This window comes from Vespa mandarinia, chromosome 16, assembly GCF_050613455.1.
Source record: "Vespa mandarinia isolate Hongniang chromosome 16, ASM5061345v1, whole genome shotgun sequence".
Lineage (NCBI taxonomy): Eukaryota > Metazoa > Arthropoda > Insecta > Hymenoptera > Vespidae > Vespa > Vespa mandarinia.
The window spans coordinates 5,218,521-5,238,027 of NC_140825.1; the positions used below are offsets into that span (position 1 = coordinate 5,218,521).

The 19,507-nt window shown below is 26.5% G+C and overlaps 3 protein-coding genes across 4 annotated transcripts; 2 read left to right on the forward strand and 1 right to left on the reverse strand.

The window, feature by feature from the left end:
• Positions 1-545: 545 nt before the first annotated feature.
• On the reverse strand, positions 546-9,989 carry LOC118442346 (uncharacterized). The gene is made up of 13 exons (XM_035867821.2): positions 9,485-9,989; positions 9,087-9,321; positions 8,733-8,964; positions 8,238-8,569; positions 7,920-8,037; positions 7,452-7,761; positions 7,156-7,372; positions 6,941-7,082; positions 5,540-6,865; positions 4,829-5,348; positions 1,370-4,728; positions 1,099-1,269; positions 546-984 (listed from the first exon to the last, which is right to left on the reverse strand). Exons 1-13 carry the CDS (start codon positions 9,636-9,638, stop codon positions 802-804), a joined length of 7,299 nt encoding a protein of 2,432 aa, XP_035723714.2. The 5' UTR covers positions 9,639-9,989; the 3' UTR covers positions 546-801.
• Positions 9,990-11,152: 1,163 nt separating this feature from the next.
• Positions 11,153-12,777, forward strand: RpL23A (ribosomal protein L23A). Its single transcript, XM_035867827.2, has 4 exons — positions 11,153-11,313; positions 11,732-12,036; positions 12,239-12,366; positions 12,448-12,777. Exons 1-4 carry the CDS (start codon positions 11,280-11,282, stop codon positions 12,707-12,709), a joined length of 729 nt encoding a protein of 242 aa, XP_035723720.1. The 5' UTR covers positions 11,153-11,279; the 3' UTR covers positions 12,710-12,777.
• Positions 12,778-13,705: 928 nt separating this feature from the next.
• Positions 13,706-17,882, forward strand: LOC118442347 (lipid scramblase CLPTM1L). 2 transcript variants are annotated; one of them, XM_035867823.2, is made up of 8 exons: positions 13,706-14,341; positions 14,512-14,626; positions 14,696-14,916; positions 15,062-15,347; positions 15,431-15,619; positions 15,910-16,118; positions 16,259-16,510; positions 16,612-17,882. In XM_035867823.2, the coding sequence occupies exons 1-8, from the start codon at positions 14,328-14,330 to the stop codon at positions 16,703-16,705; spliced, it is 1,380 nt and encodes a 459-aa protein (XP_035723716.2). In that variant the 5' UTR covers positions 13,706-14,327; the 3' UTR covers positions 16,706-17,882. The 2 variants fall into 2 exon arrangements, with proteins under 2 accessions (XP_035723716.2, XP_035723715.2); XM_035867822.2 differs by having other exon boundaries at positions 13,707-14,311; positions 16,612-17,871.
• Positions 17,883-19,507: the final 1,625 nt, after the last annotated feature.

The window sequence follows — 19,507 nt, forward strand, 5'->3', positions numbered from 1 at the left end:
ACTTTTACAAAAGTTTTTCTCTACGCTGTACACTGTTATCGGCGAACGATCAAAGCCACGTTTAAATTATATTACTAGTACGCATGCGCAATTTTTCGAGATTTATTAAAGCGATTTTCGATCTCATTTTCGATATCTTTCAATTTTCGATCACCGCTAGATATATGTTTTCTATACTTTTATGATTAGATCGTATTGCATTTAGAGTGTCATAAAAATTATATATAAATATATATATATATACATATATATATATATATATACATATATATGTATATATATATATATACATATATATATATACATATATATATACATATATATATACATATATATATACATATATATATACATATATATATACATATATATATACATATATATATATGCATGCATTAGAGTTGAATTAATCTTTTTCCTCTGCTTCTCTTAGCTTCGTCAAAAATATAGAGTAAATATATAAAATATAAGAGAGAATATGCTATAGATAAAATAAATTTAAATTATTATTATTACAAAAATATCTAAAGATACAAACCCTTAAAAATAATCCATAATCTAGTAATAATACTATTGGAATCTGTAATTATTGAAATCATTACCTTATGTACTTATAATATGTAAACAATATATAAAAATAGTCATTTTCAATAATACTTTCATATGTACATAATGCTTTGCAATAGTAATAACGTTAATTATCCATATAGTATTTAAAATATAATGTTTCCTCAAGATGCAGATATAATTTTACATCGTAAGAAGATGACACTTTAGAAAATTTTTGTTTGTTAAATTTAATTAAAATCTCGGTGTGTTACAGGATATATCGTTTGGAGCAATGTTTGTTTCTTTTGATAAACTTTCAGCATTTTCAAATTCCATTATTTTCTTTTCAAGCTCTTTTATTCGTCGACACCGAGACCGACACAATTGTTTCATGAAAGATTTTTCCTTTTCTAATTTCTGTATTTGTATGTGTTCCTGTTTGAAAGATAATTAAACATATTTATTTATTTCACTTAATGTTATAAAAGATATTACAAAAAATAAGTACAGAATATATATTCATTGTTATCATGAAAAATTAATGCTTACATCAACGATTCCACTACTAGTTCCACAAAACTGTATCTTATTAGTTGGTATAGTTTGAACATATTGATTTTTTGTATTGATATATCGATTTTTACACATGTAACATTCTTTCATATTAATGTCACTCATAACATGTCTAAGTTTCTTTATTTCGCCTTCAAGATGAATATTCTGGAGTAGAGGAGAAAAAGAAAAAAGAAATTGTATAAAAATTTTTAATCCATTTTATAGATTTGTCACATTTATCACTTATAAGAATATATTCATATACCTTATTTTTAAAAGCCAAGACATTTTCTTCCAAATCTTTACATTTTTTCTGATATGGAAAACTTTCTCTTTGTATTTGTAATTGTAACGATGCGATCCTTCCATTTTTGGATACCAATTCGTGTTCTAGCTCTTGTATTTGTTTCTTTAAATTCGCAAGTTTATCATTATTGATCTTTTCATTTATATTACATTCAACAATAGATTTTAATTGGTCTTTTTGTTGAAGCATTCCATGTGTAATACATTCTTGTCCATTAACTTCACCATTGAAATTAGATATCTTTGATGTGTCAGTTATTTTAGTTTGCAATTTTATATGTGATCTTTTTACATCATCAAACTTCGTAAGTTCATCTTGTAACCTTTTGTTTTCTTCCTTTAAAATACTTATTTCAACCTTCAACTTATCACCAGAATTATCATCATCAAAATATGAATATATCTTTTCTGTCAATTTTTCGTTCTCTCGTATCAATTCTTCTGCTTCCTCGTCTAATTCTTGATTTTTTCTTCTCAATTCTTCAAATTGATTTATATAATGTTTCAAGTCTTTTTCCTTTTGACATAATAATATTTTACTTTCCTCCAATTCAAGTGTAATTTTACTTTTTTCATTTAAAAGGATATCATACTGTTCCTGTAGTGTTGTATGTACATTAGAAACGTTTTCTTTCATTTTATTTGATAATAATTCTTTCATTTTTGTATTCTCTTCGAGTAAAGATTCATGTCGTTCCTTTGCACTTAACAATTCCTCTAATAAATGATTTTTCTTATCCTTTAATTCTGTTATACAATTATAAGCACCATCTAAATTACTCTGCAATACTTTATTCTGTTCCAGTAAATCTTGCATGTTAGTTTCCAATTTGATTTTACTGTTACTGTTTCTAAGTTTTTGTTCCAATTTCACATTTTTTTCCTCTAACTGACTATAATGTTCTTTTAATGTATCTAATTCTGTAAGTAAAATAATGTTTTCGTTATTTACATTTGCCAATTGTTTATTCAATTCTGCGTATTTAACGTTTTCTAAATTTAACGTCTCCTTCATATTTGTCAGATGCATTTCATTGTCTACTTTCAAACTTTCCAATTCTGACATATGCTTATTTATGGTTAATATTTTTTCATTAAGTTGTTTTTGTAAAAGTTCATACTCCGGTGTAATGCTTTCCAGTTTTGTTTTATATTCAGATAATATGTCAGTTTTGTTTTCTAAAAGAGTAGTAACTTCTGCAATGCGCGCATTTTTATGTTCAATTTCGTTTTTCAATCCATTACAAATCGTTGTGAGGTGTTCTATTTCAATTTTCATTTTTTCTACATTTTTATTCTTCTCTACCAATTCATCCATTTTCTTATTAAGCATAACATTTAGATTTTTTTCATTTATTTCAAATTCTTCTAATTTTTTTATTAATGCAACATTTTCTATTTTATTTGATTCTACCAATTCAACTAGATCTCTTATTTCGGCATTAAGTTTAGTAATAGATGCACTTCTTTTTTCCATCTCACGATTTAATTCATTATTGGCATTTGTAAAGGATTCAATATCAGATTTTATTTTCTCTAAACTTTCATTACTTTTAGCTAATTCATCTGTTCTTATAGCGAGCATATCTTGTAAGTCTCTTTCATTCGTTTCAAGATTTTTTAACTGTTCCATGAGCTCTATATTTTTTATTTTATATGTTTCTAAATTATTACCTAAACTGTCTAATTTTTCTTCATATTCTTCCCTAGTCCGTTTTTTCATTTCTATTTTCAATTCAATCTCTTTATTTTTCATACCTTCTTCTATTAATACTTCTTCTTTTTTATTTATAATATTTTCATCTTGTTGCGATTTTATTTCAGAATCATTATTAAAATATATCTCTGCATTATCATAATCCATTTCGAAAGACTGAATTTTTTTCCTAAGTATTTCTCTTTCATCATTACTTTCTCTTAATAACTGTTCCAGATATGAAATTTTATCTAATAATTCACGATGTTCTTCCTCTCGTTTTCTTATATCAGTTTTTAGTTTTTCCATTTCTATTTTCAGTTCTTCTGCACATAATCTAACATATCTCTCCGCATTTATACTTAGTTGTCTTTCGTTTTCAAGTTTTTCTCTTTCAGAAAAGAATTGTTCTTGTATAATATCAATTATTTCCTTTTCCTTTAAAGTAATCCTTTCTAAGAACATAAAGAAAAGACTGTTTATAGATTTATCGAGAAACTCGTTGGTTTCATCATCTTCTGTTGGTTTAAGAGATTTCATTTCATTAATTATACAGGTCCTTGCAGAATTTAAATCATCTTTAAGTTTTCGATTCTCATCATTTAATATACATCCTCTGTTATGCTTATTTTCATAAATAGTTCTTGTCATGTCAATGTTTTCTTCTTCTTCTTCTTCTTCTTCTTCTATATTTTCCAAGTAGAATATTTTCTCTTTTAAATCGTCATTTTCCTTCCTACATTCATTGATTATTTGTTGCAGATCATTTATAGTAACTTCTTTTTGTTCTATATTTGCTTTTATATTTGCCATTTCCTGTTTCAAATTATATTTTTCATTTTCCATTTGTTCTTGTAACATTTTGTAATTCTCAATTTCAGCATTTAAATTCATAATTTCATTTTCAAATCTCTTCATACCCTCGTCAGTAGTTTCCAACAATTGATTATTATGCGATACCATTTTGGATAATTCATCGTTGGCAGATTTTAACGTTTTGATTTCATTTAAAGCCTTCTTAAGATCGCAAATAACATTATTTTTCAGATCTTCTAAGTCGGCTTTCACATGATCAATACCTTCCTTTAATTTATTAACTTTAGATCTGTTCCTTTTTGTATCCTTTTTTAATGGAGATACGACATTTGTTTCATTCATATTAGCACTGTGAAGCCTTTCAATTTCGTTACATTTCTCTTTATATAAAAACGATAATTTAACATGATCATCCTGTAATATTTGTATTTCTTTATTTAAAAGAGAAACTTCTTCCTCTACAGAAGTTACATTTATCCCATCTAACGAAGAACCATCTAAAGACATTTCGGAGATTTGTAAAAATGATTCCTCATTAGCTTTGTTTTTGAGTACCTCTATGTCTGCGCACTTGCGATTGAATTTCTCTTGCAAATTCTCTAATTTATCGGTTAACATTTTTGTCTTTAACTTTACATCTTTATTATTTTCATTTAATTCTTTCATTTGAACGCACTTAGTGCAAGAAATTATTTTCATATCTGCCAACTTTTTGTTTAATTGTAAAAGATAATCTATTGTCCCTTTCGAATTTATACATTTTTCAAATAAAATATTCGACTTGTCATCTTCCGTTCCTTCATCACCTGCAGCATTAAATGTGTACGATTAAATAAAAATTAAAGTGGCGCAATCTTTATAATGTTTGTGCATTATTATTATAATATATCTAATTCTGAATATTACCTTCTGAAATATCCAAAGATTTTTTAAGGAGCTTTGCATTTTCCTCCGTTAATAACGTTACTTTCTCTTTTAATGTAATAAGTTCAGATTTTAACACGCTACCATCCAATAGTAATTCTTCTATATTATTTTCATCCCTTTCGGTATTATTTTTTGAAGATGTTTTTAATTCAGTTTCTGGTAATGAACAATCTAAAGATAAAGCATTATCATATTCCGTACTTCTTTCTTTATCTTTCATGGACTCATTAATGTTTGTGAGCAAATCAATTTCTTCAATATTCCTGGAGTCTACATTTATATGTTTCTCTATGTTCGCACACGACGATGTTTCAATATTCGACGATATCGATTCATTTATTCCATCCTGATGACTAACACAAAATTGGCCCTCCTTCATATCTATTTTTTCTGATTTCAAACATTTAATTTGTTTATCAAGAATTTGAATTTCATTTAACAATGCCGTTTTTTCATTTTTCATCTCAGAGATTTGCTCATGTAAATCATTTGTTGTTTTCTTAAAAAATGTAGAAAATTAATCGTTAATTGTACACTTTCATAACCACATTAACATACATAATAATAATAATAATAATAATAATAATAATAATAATAATAATAATACCAGAAAGAAGTATAAAGTTTTTAATAATTTTTACATTTTTCGATTTTTCGATTATAATTAAATTTATAGCAAAATTTTCTTACCAAACAATCAGCTTTACTTTCCCTTTCTGCGGTCAATTTAGCAGATAATTCTTCATTTTCTGCAGTCAACAAAAATATAGTTCTTTGTAACTTTTTCATATCCAACTTAAGTCCTACCACATCACCTTTGATATCATGTAATTCTTGAGTTTTTAAATCGAGATCCGCTGCAAGTTCCTCATTATCAATATTGTCATTAAAACTTTCGGTCAAAACGTACAACTGCTTTTGCAATTGTACCTTCATCTTTTTATTTTTTTCTGTAATAGATTTAATAAATACGTCCAAATCTAATAGGAGGCTTTTTAAATTAATACTTCCATCAATGAAATTTGTTATATGATCGTAATCTGTTTCTATTTTTTTTTTATTTAATTCACTTAAAACATATTGCAATTCTTGATTTTGTGACGTAAATATTTCATTCAATTGATGAAATTTCAAAATTTCACATTGTTCTATATTATTCAAATGCTTATGTAATTTGGTCAGAACATCTTCGATATCAAAATTATCAATTTTTTCATTAACAGAAAGATCCTTATATTCATTCATCTCGGCAATTATATTTTCTCTTTCTTCTAAGATTGATTTTTTTCGTTGTACATGGACAGACAATTCTGCATCCTCTGCTTTTACGAAATTGCAATCAATTAAATTTTCTTTAATCACGAAAGGTAGTACTTCGCATGTTTTATTATTTAACTTTAATTCTTCTAACGATCTTCGAGGTTTTATAGGTGAGAATTCTATTAACTGCTTTCCCTGATCTAATATATTTTCTATCTCTTTTGATTTTACTGTAGTACTCTCTTCAAATTCAAAGTTTTCTTTCATGTCGATTAGCAAGGAATTCCTTCTTTCTTCTACAGGTTCTATAGTGTCAGTTATTAAACCTACCGCATTCACTAATTTTTCTTTCAATTCTATATTCTCAGATTTGAGATGTAACATCTGATTGCCTAATTCAAAGATTTTTTCTAAATTTTCCATTTCATGCTGTTTTATACTTTCCACAATTTTATTTTGCAATTTCGATAATATATATTTTACTTCAATTTCCTTAAAGGGCAAATCTAAAATTGTTTCATTTACAGTTTCTGACGTATCATTTAACAACAGATCTACTTGTCCATTTATATTGGCAGTATTATTGGCATATTTTAATACTTCCAATATTATATTTTTTAATAAACTATTTTCTGATGTAACATTCATTATTGTTTGTTGTTGCAGGTCTAAATCCTGTTCCGTATTCACTTCTTTTCCTTTCAATTTTTCTTGCGACTTATCTACTCCCATTACAGTATATTGCTGTTCTTCATCCTAAAACGCATAAATAAATGCGTCTACTTACTATAACTACAAGGAAATAAATTTTTTGGAAACAATTATACTTACGGTAACGTAACATTGATGATTCTCAATGTACATTTGCTTTTCCAATGTAGTAAACTCACGAAGCTCATCGAATTCCTGTTTTAAATATTTAATTCTTTCTCGTAAAACTTTTTCCGGCGTATTAGACGAATATTGATTATCACTAAAATAATAGAATATTATTAATTCTTTATTGTTATAACATTTCAATTATTAATTATAATTTTTGTTATTACTTTGTCTGACATGGTGTACCTTTCTTCTCGGGTGTACTCTCATAAATATCATAATTAGATGTATAAATAAGTACATCATCCACGAATGTAACATGATTTTGATGTCTATTTTTTGTAATATACATATCTCTATCGTTGTCTATAGAATTTTCATTTTCTCTATCTTTTTCGTCATTAATTAATTCTAATTCAAAATCTGTGAAAGCTGTTTGAAATGCTGAAATTTACATAAATAATATTAATATAAATAAAAATATAATAGAAACACAAATATGTAAAATTATAAAATTATTTACATTGATTCATTAAATCAACAGATTGAATAATACTTTTCCTACAAGACTTTTCTGGTGACATTTCTTTTATTGTGGGCAGACCATAGCTTGGTTGAAAAATTGATAAATTTTGTTTGAATGTAACAGCTCCTGCCCAAGTTCGTCTTCTTTTAGATCTATATCCAAATGAGTCTTCAATATTTATATTATTTCCAGAAACAATCTTGGTCTTTAACAATTCTATTCTTTCTTCTAAAAGTTGATTAACACGATCTTTTTCATGCAATCTGTTTTCCATTTCTTCAGCTGTTCGATTTTCCTGTTTTATTTTCTATCAACAAAAGAATATATATATACATGCAAATTTACTTCATATAATACTTTTATACTTGGAGCAATTTTTATTGCTATTTCTATATTGACTGTATTACTATTATTATTAATCTCTATTGTTTTAAAGTATTTTTAATCTTTTCAGTTGATACATACGTCTAGTTCCGTGTTGAGTTTAGCTATTTGTTTTGCGTAACGCTTCAAAAGAGCGGCATCAGACATAACTTCATTGATCTGTGGTTCATTTTTTACACTCTTAGCACGTGATGCAAATCTATACATAACAAACAAAATTATTGATAATAGTTGAGATTCAATTTCTTTGATTTCAATTGTTTTTTTTCTTTTTTTTCTTTCTTTCTTTCTTTCTATCTTTCTTTCTTTCTTTCTTTCTTTCTTTCTTTTTTTGATTCAGTTTCAAATTATTCCTTATGATAAACAATATAAAATGTTTTAAATGTATAATATACTAACGACAATGTACACTGAGATTCTTCTAATGCAGCTGGTGTTATAGTACATATTATTGCTGTCATAGCATTTCCACCTAAAGAAGCTTGTAACAACCTCGTTAATTTGCTATCTCGAAAGTTTACATATTTTTGTATATCTTGTGATTCACTTAATTGCTTTATTACTAATCCCAATGTAGAAAGAGACATATTGATATGTCGTCCCTCTTTAAAACGTTCTCCAGTGGCACCTGTTTGACCTGCTCTTTCAGAACCAGCAAGATCAACTAAGTTTAATTGAGAAACTTGAATTGCCCCATCTGAACCAGCGTCAGTTTCACGACTTTCTATAGTCTACAACGAATACATATATATACATATATATAAAACAATGATTTAATACTTTAATAATTTTTTTTAAATGATAAAAGAATCCAATATTTATGTACAAGGTACATAAGTTTTAAAGAGAATGTAAATAGATTGATGAAAGTTATGAACGTTTTTATATTCTTACAATGCGAAATATAGTATGGCTTCTGCTACTACGTTCATTCATATCAGTTTCTTCTATTCTTCTACTCTTGTTACCTTTTTTCATTATAGATAAAACATGTTCAGGACTATTTGTCACTTCTTCTTTACATTTCAAAACTATTTGGCCATTATCCTCATGCATTTTTAAGTCCGTTCCGCTTTTATTTAAGAGATCATTAACTTTTTCATTATATATTTCAAGATACGACACTCTATAAACAAAAAATATATACTTTCAAACATGCCTTTTGCTATCTTCAGATTTTTTCTTATCTTCATTATTTTATTAACTTTATAAATAATATATTTTATATTCAACAGAAACAACATAAACCTTAATAAAAACTCTCTTCTCAATGTATTAGCAATGGCATCAAACATGTGTTCAATAGCTAGTGTTATTATTCCAGGTTCATTTAAATCTCCCATCATAGTAAATGTCTTTCCAGAGCTTGTTTGGCCATAAGCAAATATTGTTCCATTAAAACCATTTACTGCAGCATCGACAATAGGTTTTACCACAGTATCGAACACATCTTTATTTTTAGTTACCTCATCAAAAATGTGATCTAAAAGTGTAATATTACAATTGACATAAAAATAATCGTAAAACATATTGTTTACGTATTATTAAATTAGAAATGAATATCAACAATAAATAAAGAAAATAAAATTTATATATATATATATATATATATATATATATATATATGTATATACACGTGTTTATACCAAAATGAAATCCACCATCCCCGCGTTTTTTCATCTCTGCATCTGTAGACACTATGTAATTTCCATGTACCATCCACTGTTTCGGCAGATTTTCATCTTTCTCTCTTTTTATTAAAGGCCTAACCTTGATAGCAACTTTTATGCTATCTGACATTTTATCAATTTTTCTTTATATATTTCTTTAAACTTTGTATAATTTTTCACGTTCGTTTTTTTATTCTTTTTTATTTGTTTTTCGTTAATAATTCATATTTTACACTACATTTAAAATAAATTGATGAACACCTTCACATTGACTCATCATTTATCCACGCTCTAAGAAACGGTTTGAAATTTATTCAAATTCAAATACTTGTGGTTTGCGACCTCAAACGGTATATACGAGAATGTTTATGGCATAAATTTACACGGCAGATGGGGATTATGTCGATAAGACTATTTTTGCGAGCTTAAATCCGACATAATATTTTAATTCTTATTATTCGTTATGTTTTATATTACAACTTAGCAAATTATATTACGTATAATAGCAAAATATTTCAGTCTAAATTTGACAAATACTATTTATTTTTATACATATTCTGTCGTATACACATGTACCAACCATCGAGTCTATCTACTTTTCCGCTAGATGTCGCACAAAATCGACCAAAAAAAAAAGAGGAAAAGAAAAAAAATATAAATGTCTAGCGGTAAAATTTAAAAGTGATATTAAAGCATTTTTACTTTAACAGAATGTAAATCGAAATATCCGAAGTAGTCCCACATTGGAACATAAATAGATACAACTATCGATTGAAGAAATGCGAGATAAAAAGAATACTATCTATAATACCTATTCGTCATAAAAAATAATTTAATGCTTTAAAAGTTTACGCTATTTTAATGTGATAATTTTTTTCTCTATATGATATAACTCGAAACATTTAATAATGTACAAGATTATGTTGTAATATGGTCAGGCAAGAATTGCATTGCAGCGTATTAAAATATAATACGAAGATACATGGACTGATATTTTTTTGTTTCTTTATTTCATTTAACGATTTTTTATCATCACTTCAAAGGATTCTTTCAGAAGAAAATGACGTTCGCAATGATGCAAACATGTTTCTTATTAGTCAGCTTAAGGATGTCGCTATAATCGTATATATCTTGCACACTGCAAAAGTCAATCCCACTTTTGTTTGAAACTTGTTTCAATATCGAACAATCTTATTTTTTATTTTTCTAAAATGTTATATTATAATTAAAGTTATTAACTGCTAGAGTACTTTTTACGATGTCATTTACTCATTTATGGTTTTCAATATTTTTCAACAACGAGATTATTTTAATCATTCTAAAAAATTTAATAATGTTGATCGATTGATCAAACTTATTTTTCAATCCGTAGTATTTTTTAGCTTAATATGTAATAATCTTGTATATTTTTAACTAATTATATATATATATATATATATATATATATATATATCTATATATATATATCTATATATATATATATATATATATGTATATATATATAGAGAGAGAGAGAGAGGGAGAGAGAGAGGGAGAATTAAATGTTGTTTAATAAGTTGCTTAGAGAATATGATATGATTTATTGCTATTGGATACACCACTAATAAGAAATTCTTTTATTTCATGTTTTATTTTCTATTATATGTTTTAGAAACGATACAAGCAAAAAAATACCAAAAATTCAAGATTTATACTGAGCTAAGCGACTAACGTAGTTTTAATATTTCCGAAGCGTTTGTTTCCGGTTAGAAGTGCCGTCCTTTTTATCAAAATGGCTCCCAAACCGAAACCCACGGAGAAAACAGGTAAATTTAAAGATTAATTATGTACTATAATTTTTTGTATAAAATATATTTAATAATGGCAAATAAAATTTTAATTAATATAAGAAAATATTAACGGTTATATCGTCGAGTGAAAGAATTTTTAGTACAGTGTAAACATTCGTTATTGTAGGCAACATAACCATGTGGTTTGTCGAACACATGTGTTTTAATGTGGTTATATATATATTAAATCTTTTTTATTTCATAAAATTTTAGTTTTCTCATTGAACATAATAAATCAGTTTTTAAAAGCATAGAAACATTATATTTTACATGATGTATTAGAAAGATTATTAATCTAACCTGTAAATGAGACAGCAGTAAACGAAATGTTCGTGCCTAACAAAAATATTTACATTTTCTTATTATTGTATTTATCCTGCTTATTTCCTTTCAGCAAGTAAGAATGCTGAAAAAAAGCCAGAAAAGAAATCTGAGAAGAAGCCAGCAACTGTTGCTAGTACTTCAAAAGTAACAAAACCAGCATCAAAACCAGCACCTACTACTGCAAAGAAAGCAGCTAGTACAAAAACTGCAAGTTCTACAAAACCAGCAGTGAAACCAGCAGCTAAGCCTGCACCAAAAGTGGCATCTAAGCCATTAATTTCAAAACCTAAGAAAAATGTGCAAGCATCGAAGAAAACACCCAAGGGAGGCAAGCCTGCAATAGCTATTCAAAAAGCATTAAAAGCTCAGAAAAAGGTATTTACATAATTTGAGTTTTTAATTTTCCTGGTTGTATCATATGGCATTGACATGATGAATTAAATAGAAGGGAATCTCATTGAATTATTGTGATAAAAATAGTAAACATAAACTGAATATTTAAAGATATATATATATATATAATAGGTAAATTATTATTTCATAAATGGATTAAAAGCATATTTATTTTTTTCCATAGATCTTGAAAGGTGTACATGGATCTAGGGTAAGAAAGATTAGGACGTCTGTACATTTCCATCGCCCAAAAACATTCAGACCTCCAAGAAATCCGAAATATGCACGAAAATCGGTGCCAAATAGAAGTCGGTGAGTACTTGAAAATTTTTCCTATCTGTATATATAATAACGTTTGATAACATAATGATATATTTACTCTCTCTTTTTTAGTATGGATGCTTTCAATATCATCAAATTCCCTTTGACTACCGAAGCAGCCATGAAAAAGATTGAAGATAATAATACATTAGTTTTTATTGTCCATACACGAGCGAATAAATACCATATTAAAGCTTCTATTAAAAAGCTTTATGACGTTGATGTGGCCAAAGTAAATACACTTATAAGGCCAGATGGAAAGAAGAAAGCGTACGTGCGATTAACTCGTGATTATGACGCTCTTGATGTTGCTAACAAGATTGGCATTATATAAATACGTGTATCGAATTATTAAAATATATTAAAAATTGTCTGTATTGATAATAAAATCAGTACAGTTCATGATAGTGTTTCAAGTTTTCTTTTTTACTTCTGATAATTTATAAAAAATCATTCACAAGTATTATGTAAAATATATCTTTCTATATTTCTTTTTACAAAAGAAAAGGTAATCGTTAAAGTATTTACCATAAAAATGTATGATATGTATTTGCATTGATGCAGAATTAATTTCTTCTTTGTACATTCTGAGCAGATTATATGAGATTTCTCAAAATTATTGTTACAATATTGCAAAAAAGTTTTCTTTCGATTTTAATTAATTACATTTTCAATTTGCAAGAATGATATGTATTGTATATGAAATTTTGGAGCAAATTTTATAAAAAAAAATGCTATAAAAGAAATTTATATCGGATATATACAATAAGCAAAGTATATGTTTATGCAAATTCATATTTTTATGAAAGAAATATAAGGATATAAAGCATGAACTTATTGACATTGATAGTAGCGTTCCTTTTTTAAATCTGCCATTTATAGAAAAAATCGAAACTCTCTCGATGACATTAAAAGTAGAATAATTTCTGTCTTCTTAGATATTTTGCAGATTATTTTCAAATTCTGTCCTGTGCATCTTCTTGTGACATTAATTAAATTATTCGCTCATTATTCCAATTTAAATACATTTACAATAGAATCATTATACTATCTTTGTTACTTTTTAATTTAGTTCTACTTTGAAGTTTTATATTTTACGATAAACGACGTCACGAGTGATTCATATAGCACATATTTTATATAGTTTAATAATGAAAAGATGTATGCTATAGGAAGAATTAATATATACATTTATTTATCTTAAAATCTTTAATCTATGTGAAATGTATATTTTTTGAATTTGGTACGAATGGAATTATCGTATAAAAATAACGGCCATATTTTTACTTCTGTCACGAGCTAAAGCGCCTCCAGACTCTCTTTCTCTCTCTCTCTCTCTCTCTCTCTGTCTTTTTAGTCCAATTCAAATATCGGTAACGATATCAGCGCACCAATGAGCAATGGAAACGTAATTCAAACCTTTGTTTTCCAATATGAGCGAGAATTTGTTTCAGTCTGTAGAAAAATATATTAGAATATCAAAGATTCCGCTTTAAGTGACACGTGTCATCATCATTTATGATAATTTCACGTATTTGTACGTGGAAGGAACATCATAATTTACTTTATGCTATAACGAATTTTTTAAGAAATATCATTTAAACGGGTATAATTGTGTATGATAAAGGCCTAGAAAAAAATCAATGTTGTTTACATTTTAATGTATGTATGTACATATTAAAATGCAGTGGCCGTCTTTAAGTCTTATACTTTCTAAAGTGTTTTTGGCATATATTATTTATTCGATATATACATTATCTTTATTATTTGTTGTTCCTTTATGCGAAAATGGAAAGCCATGTCTGACTTCTTATCTATACAAAAATCCACAATTACAGTTATATATATATAGTTCCGTACTGAAGCGACCACCAGAGAGAGAAGTTAATTCTTTATATATGCAGCAAAAGTTTGATTATACTCAAGCACAAAACATGTGAGCTTCATCATACATGTTTATTATATGGTATTTATTTGTAATTAGATTTTTTTTTTATAATTTTAATCAAATTTAAAAGATTGCACTGGAAACGTATTTCTATACTTTAAGTTTAAAAATTATATTACAGTAGTATAACTATCATTTAACAGTTAAATTAACGTTCAGCTTAATAAATAATCGTTCTTTTTCCATAGTTCTCTTTCCATAGATCTTCCCCATAAAACGCAACAAAATGGAACACTATTTCTACATGTGATATTGGTGCCTACTTTCCAAAAACAATTTAAATCCTTTAAAGAATTGCAAAAGGTATAAAGGTGCAAAGATTTTATTATCAAATATATTATACTATGTATAAATATACTTTCTTTTTTATAGGATATATTTATGGCAAATACTGTTATAGAATTAACACAATATTCAGTACCTGAAGCTAAAGTTTTTAATTTATTAGGAGAACAAGACGTAAGTGCAAGAAAAAAAGAAAAATATGTTCATCCAGTAACACATATTAAAAGCAAAGTAACATTTACAATAATGACAGAAGATATTAAATTTCCTAAAGATGGTATACCTGTGGAACTTATACATGATTTAAGGTACAATTTATTAATATATATATATATATATATATATATATATATATATATATATAGTTAGTATTTTTGTGTTGGTAAATCTTATTGTATAAAATACGTTCATATGATTTTATTTGTATTCTATATGCATTATATCATTATACAGGATATTAAATGGTAATATATTTTTACCGATTATTAACTATGACTTTTTACAAACTCGACATCATGATCTCTTACAAATATCACCACAGAATAAAACTGTTAATATTTCTGTTATGTATACTCCAATAACTCTTGGGAAGTTAAGATTAATATTGCATGTTGAAGATGCTATGCAAAGTTTGAAAAATCTTGGATTTTCAGACAAAGATATAGATGAAATAAAAGGAATTTTTGCGGATACTAACATATACTTATTAGGAGGTACTTTCTTCATTGCAGCCATTCATGTAAGAGTACAAATGAAATATTACAAATATATGTATATATGGTATATATCAAACATTAATTAATATCATTTATTTATTTATAGATGCTATTTGACTTTCTTGCTTTCAAAAATGATGTAAATTTTTGGAGAAGAAAGAATAATCTTGCTGGACTGAGCAAATGGACAGTAGTATGGAGAGCTTTTAGTCAGATAATAATTTTCTTTTATTTACTAGAAGAAAATTCATCTTTACTTGTGCTTATTCCAACTGGAATAGGCACCATTATAGAGGTACATAATAATTAGTATAAAATAGTGGTGCCCATAAAGTATATTGCGTAATGATTTAAGCCGATCGCTAATACTTACGATTTTTTTTTATCAATACATTTTATTATGTTAGCACACCAAGTGATCGTGAAAAAAATATTGTTATATTTTTGTTATGGGTATTTAATGAAAATAGGACGCAGGTCTATATTTGAGAATTTGATCTTTTGATAAATATATCGAGCACCACTTAAATAACTTTAAAATAACGAAAAAGACATTTTAACTATATTAATAATATCTGTTAATAGTTATGGAAATTGAAAAAAATATTAAGAGTAAAAGTGATCAGTTATGGTGGTATTTTTCCAAGAATCCAGTTTAATAAAGATAATATCAATGTTGCTGAGATGAAAACAAGAGAATTTGATGGTGAAAGTATGCGCTATCTAAGCTATTTGTTATATCCACTTGTTATCGGTGCTGCACTTTATTCATTAATTTATCAACATCACAAAAGGTAAGAAAATGAATTATTGAAACTAATGTTTAAGTTTTATTGTGAGTTATCTAAATTATATTAATATTAATTATATTAATAATATTTATGAATGTAAATCTGTTTGTCTTACGTATTATCAAATGTACTTCATGTTATAGTTGGTATTCCTGGACGATAAATTCTCTAGTGAATGGTGTTTATGCATTTGGATTTTTATTCATGCTTCCACAACTTTTCATTAATTATAAATTAAAATCTGTAGCTCATTTGCCATGGAGAGCTTTCATGTATAAAGCATTTAATACTTTCATCGATGACATATTTGCTTTTATTATTACAATGCCAACAGCCCATAGAATAGCATGCTTCAGAGATGATGCTGTTTTTCTTATTTATCTTTATCAGAGATGGTAAGATAACTTTTTTATTATTTATTTCAACCTGTAATGTCTGACAGAATAAATTTGATATTGTTTCGATGATCACATTAATTTATAAAAATATTTTTCAGGTTGTATCCTGTTGATAAATCGCGTACAGATACTGATACTATAACAGAGGAACCTGTTGTAAATTTCAAAAATTCAACGAAAAAGATTCATTAAAAAATAATCATTATATTTTCTCTATCAATATTATTTAAAAATGCACAAAGTGAACAATTTCGAAAATATCAATATAATAAGATTTTAATCTCTCACGTTTGGGTTTACAGTAAATAAATGTTTTTTGATTTACGAGAGAAGAATTCGGAAATTTAAACAAATTATGCAATTTGTAGAATATGCAAGGAATTTCCTTCTGTAAAAATATCCTTCAAATTTTAGCCTTTTTCGTTTTTGGCTTCCACTAAAACTATTACAGATATTGAATCATTCTATAATTAAACTAAAAAATTTATACTTTTCTGGAAACAATTGCAAAACAATATAAGCAAAAAAAGTTAAACAAATTTGGAATTTTTGTTTTTTTATAAATAGGAAATGTTTTGTTCTTTAAAACGTTATTATGCTTTGTTATTATTTTTCTCTTTCAGTTAAAAAAGAAAAAAAAACATTTTTGAAGATTATGATATTTTTTGTTTTTATTTTTTATTTACTAATGAAAATAGATATCAAGAGACTTTTAAGACTGTTCATTATTTCTGATTTTATAATGGTTTATTTTATAATAGATTTGGATGAATAAGTTGTCTTATTTTAAAGATAATGGTTCAAGCGAGAACTTGTCTTTTTCCAACTTTTGAAAAAGCTTTGTATCTTTCTTTAAATCGTATCAAAACTTGTTTTCTCGACAATAGTTTATGTATAAGAATAAAAGTATTTAAAAAATTCGAAAAAGGCGTATGCTCGTCTGAACTCATTGTTAACGTAAATGCTGTTTAGCACATTTTTCATGAAAAGAAAGTTCCGTATTGTGGCAATTTTTGAATTTTGCAAAAGAAAAAGTTCTACCACTATTACTGATTTTCATATAAATGCTATAGTGATATACGTTTTGTTTTTTGTAAAAGCAGTGTTTTCTTGTTATGTGTGTTAATATACTCAGATTTTTTATTTTTTATTTCTTTTTTCTTTCCAAACATATTTCTTTATGCATTTCACAGAAAAGCCATGGTAACTTATGCATTTTAACGAGTTTTCGACTCATTGTATCCTAAAACAGTTCAGTACTTCGTGCTAATGGGTCTTATGAATATACAATTTTGAAATAATTTTATAATTATTTAAACGATGTATAATGTACATGGAGTAGAATAAACTAATATTTAAACAATAGTGTTCGTTTAATAATTCGTTTAAACATTATACAGTCTCGTAATACTTAAAATATAAAATAATTTCAATTTAATATTTAAACACTGTTGAATTTTTATCTATAACCATAAAAAAGGACTGAAAATTACCCATTGTCATTATATATATACTTCAATTTAGCAATGTAATTATTCTTACAAGGTACAAGTATAAACTATTATAGTATTTTTTCATTGATTGGTTTATTATAGTTATATGAATATTCGTAATCTAACTTACTGACAATATACGGGCATATCAAATTGATATTTTAAATTAGAGGCCAACGAAATGTGATTCTTAGGGCTAATCAGTCTCGCTTTTTGCCTTTATTTGACATGTGAAGCTCAATTAATTAATTTTACGTTTTAGAATATGGTTGACAAAAATGAAATATTTCATGAAATGTAAAAATTATGTTCACTACAAAGTTCAGTGCCCCAAATAACATATTTTTGCTTTATAAATAATCTCCATAATATTTTCATTTTCTCTCTTAGCCAGCAATAGAGTAATTGCAAATTTTTTTTACAAGCAAAAAAAGAAAAATATTTTATTAAAACATTTATATTCAAAAGTACATATTTTCTTAAACATCTTAACAAAATACGTAATTTGTTATAATAAAACTTGTATTTAGTACTAGGAACGTTATATTCTTGTAATATTCTCAGGGTTGCGTCAGGGTTGCGTCACATAATTCCAAAAGTAATTTGACAATATAAGTGTTTACGGAGTACAATAAAGTAATATGTGAAGAATAATACATTAATTTAAAAAGTAGAAAGTCGGAAACGTGCGGAGGTTTGGAGTAATTTTAATACAAATATCCATTATTTTAAAATTATAATTTCGGAGTAGTTGCATTGTGTAATATAAACATAAACACAATTTTTCACGACTTTGAAAGATCGCGAGATAGTTTTCTCTTGCCCTTCGACCTGTGCACATCGAGATTCACTTTCTTAAACGTTAAGTTTATAAATAAATATAATCGGTAATTTTATAATTATTTAAACGATTTCTATTCTACGCGGGATAGAATACAGTAATATTTAAGTAACAGTACATATATTTAAACATCAAAAAGTCTGAATCGCGCGCGGGACTTAAAATAATTTTAATATAAACTTCTATTACTTTAAAATTTTAATTTCGGAGTAGTTGCCTCGTGTAATATAAACATAATTGCACTTTTTCACGACTTTGACAGTTCGCGAGTTAGTTTTCTCTCGCCCTTCGACCTGTGCACATCGAGATTCACTTTCTTAAACGTTAAAGATTATAAATTAATATAATCCGTAAGTTTATAATTATTTAAACGATTTTTATTGTACGCGGGATAGAATACAGTAATATTTAAGCAACAGTACATTTATTTAAACATCAAAAAGTCTGAATCGCGCGCGGGACTTAAAATAATTATTATATAAACTTCTATTACATTAAAATTTTAATTTCGGAGTAGTTGCCTCGTGTAATATAAACATAATTGCACTTTTTCACGACTTTGACAGTTCGCGAGTTAGTTTTCTCTCGCCCTTCGACCTGTGCACATCGAGATTCACTTTCTTAAACGTTAAAGTTTATAAATAAATATAATCGGTAATT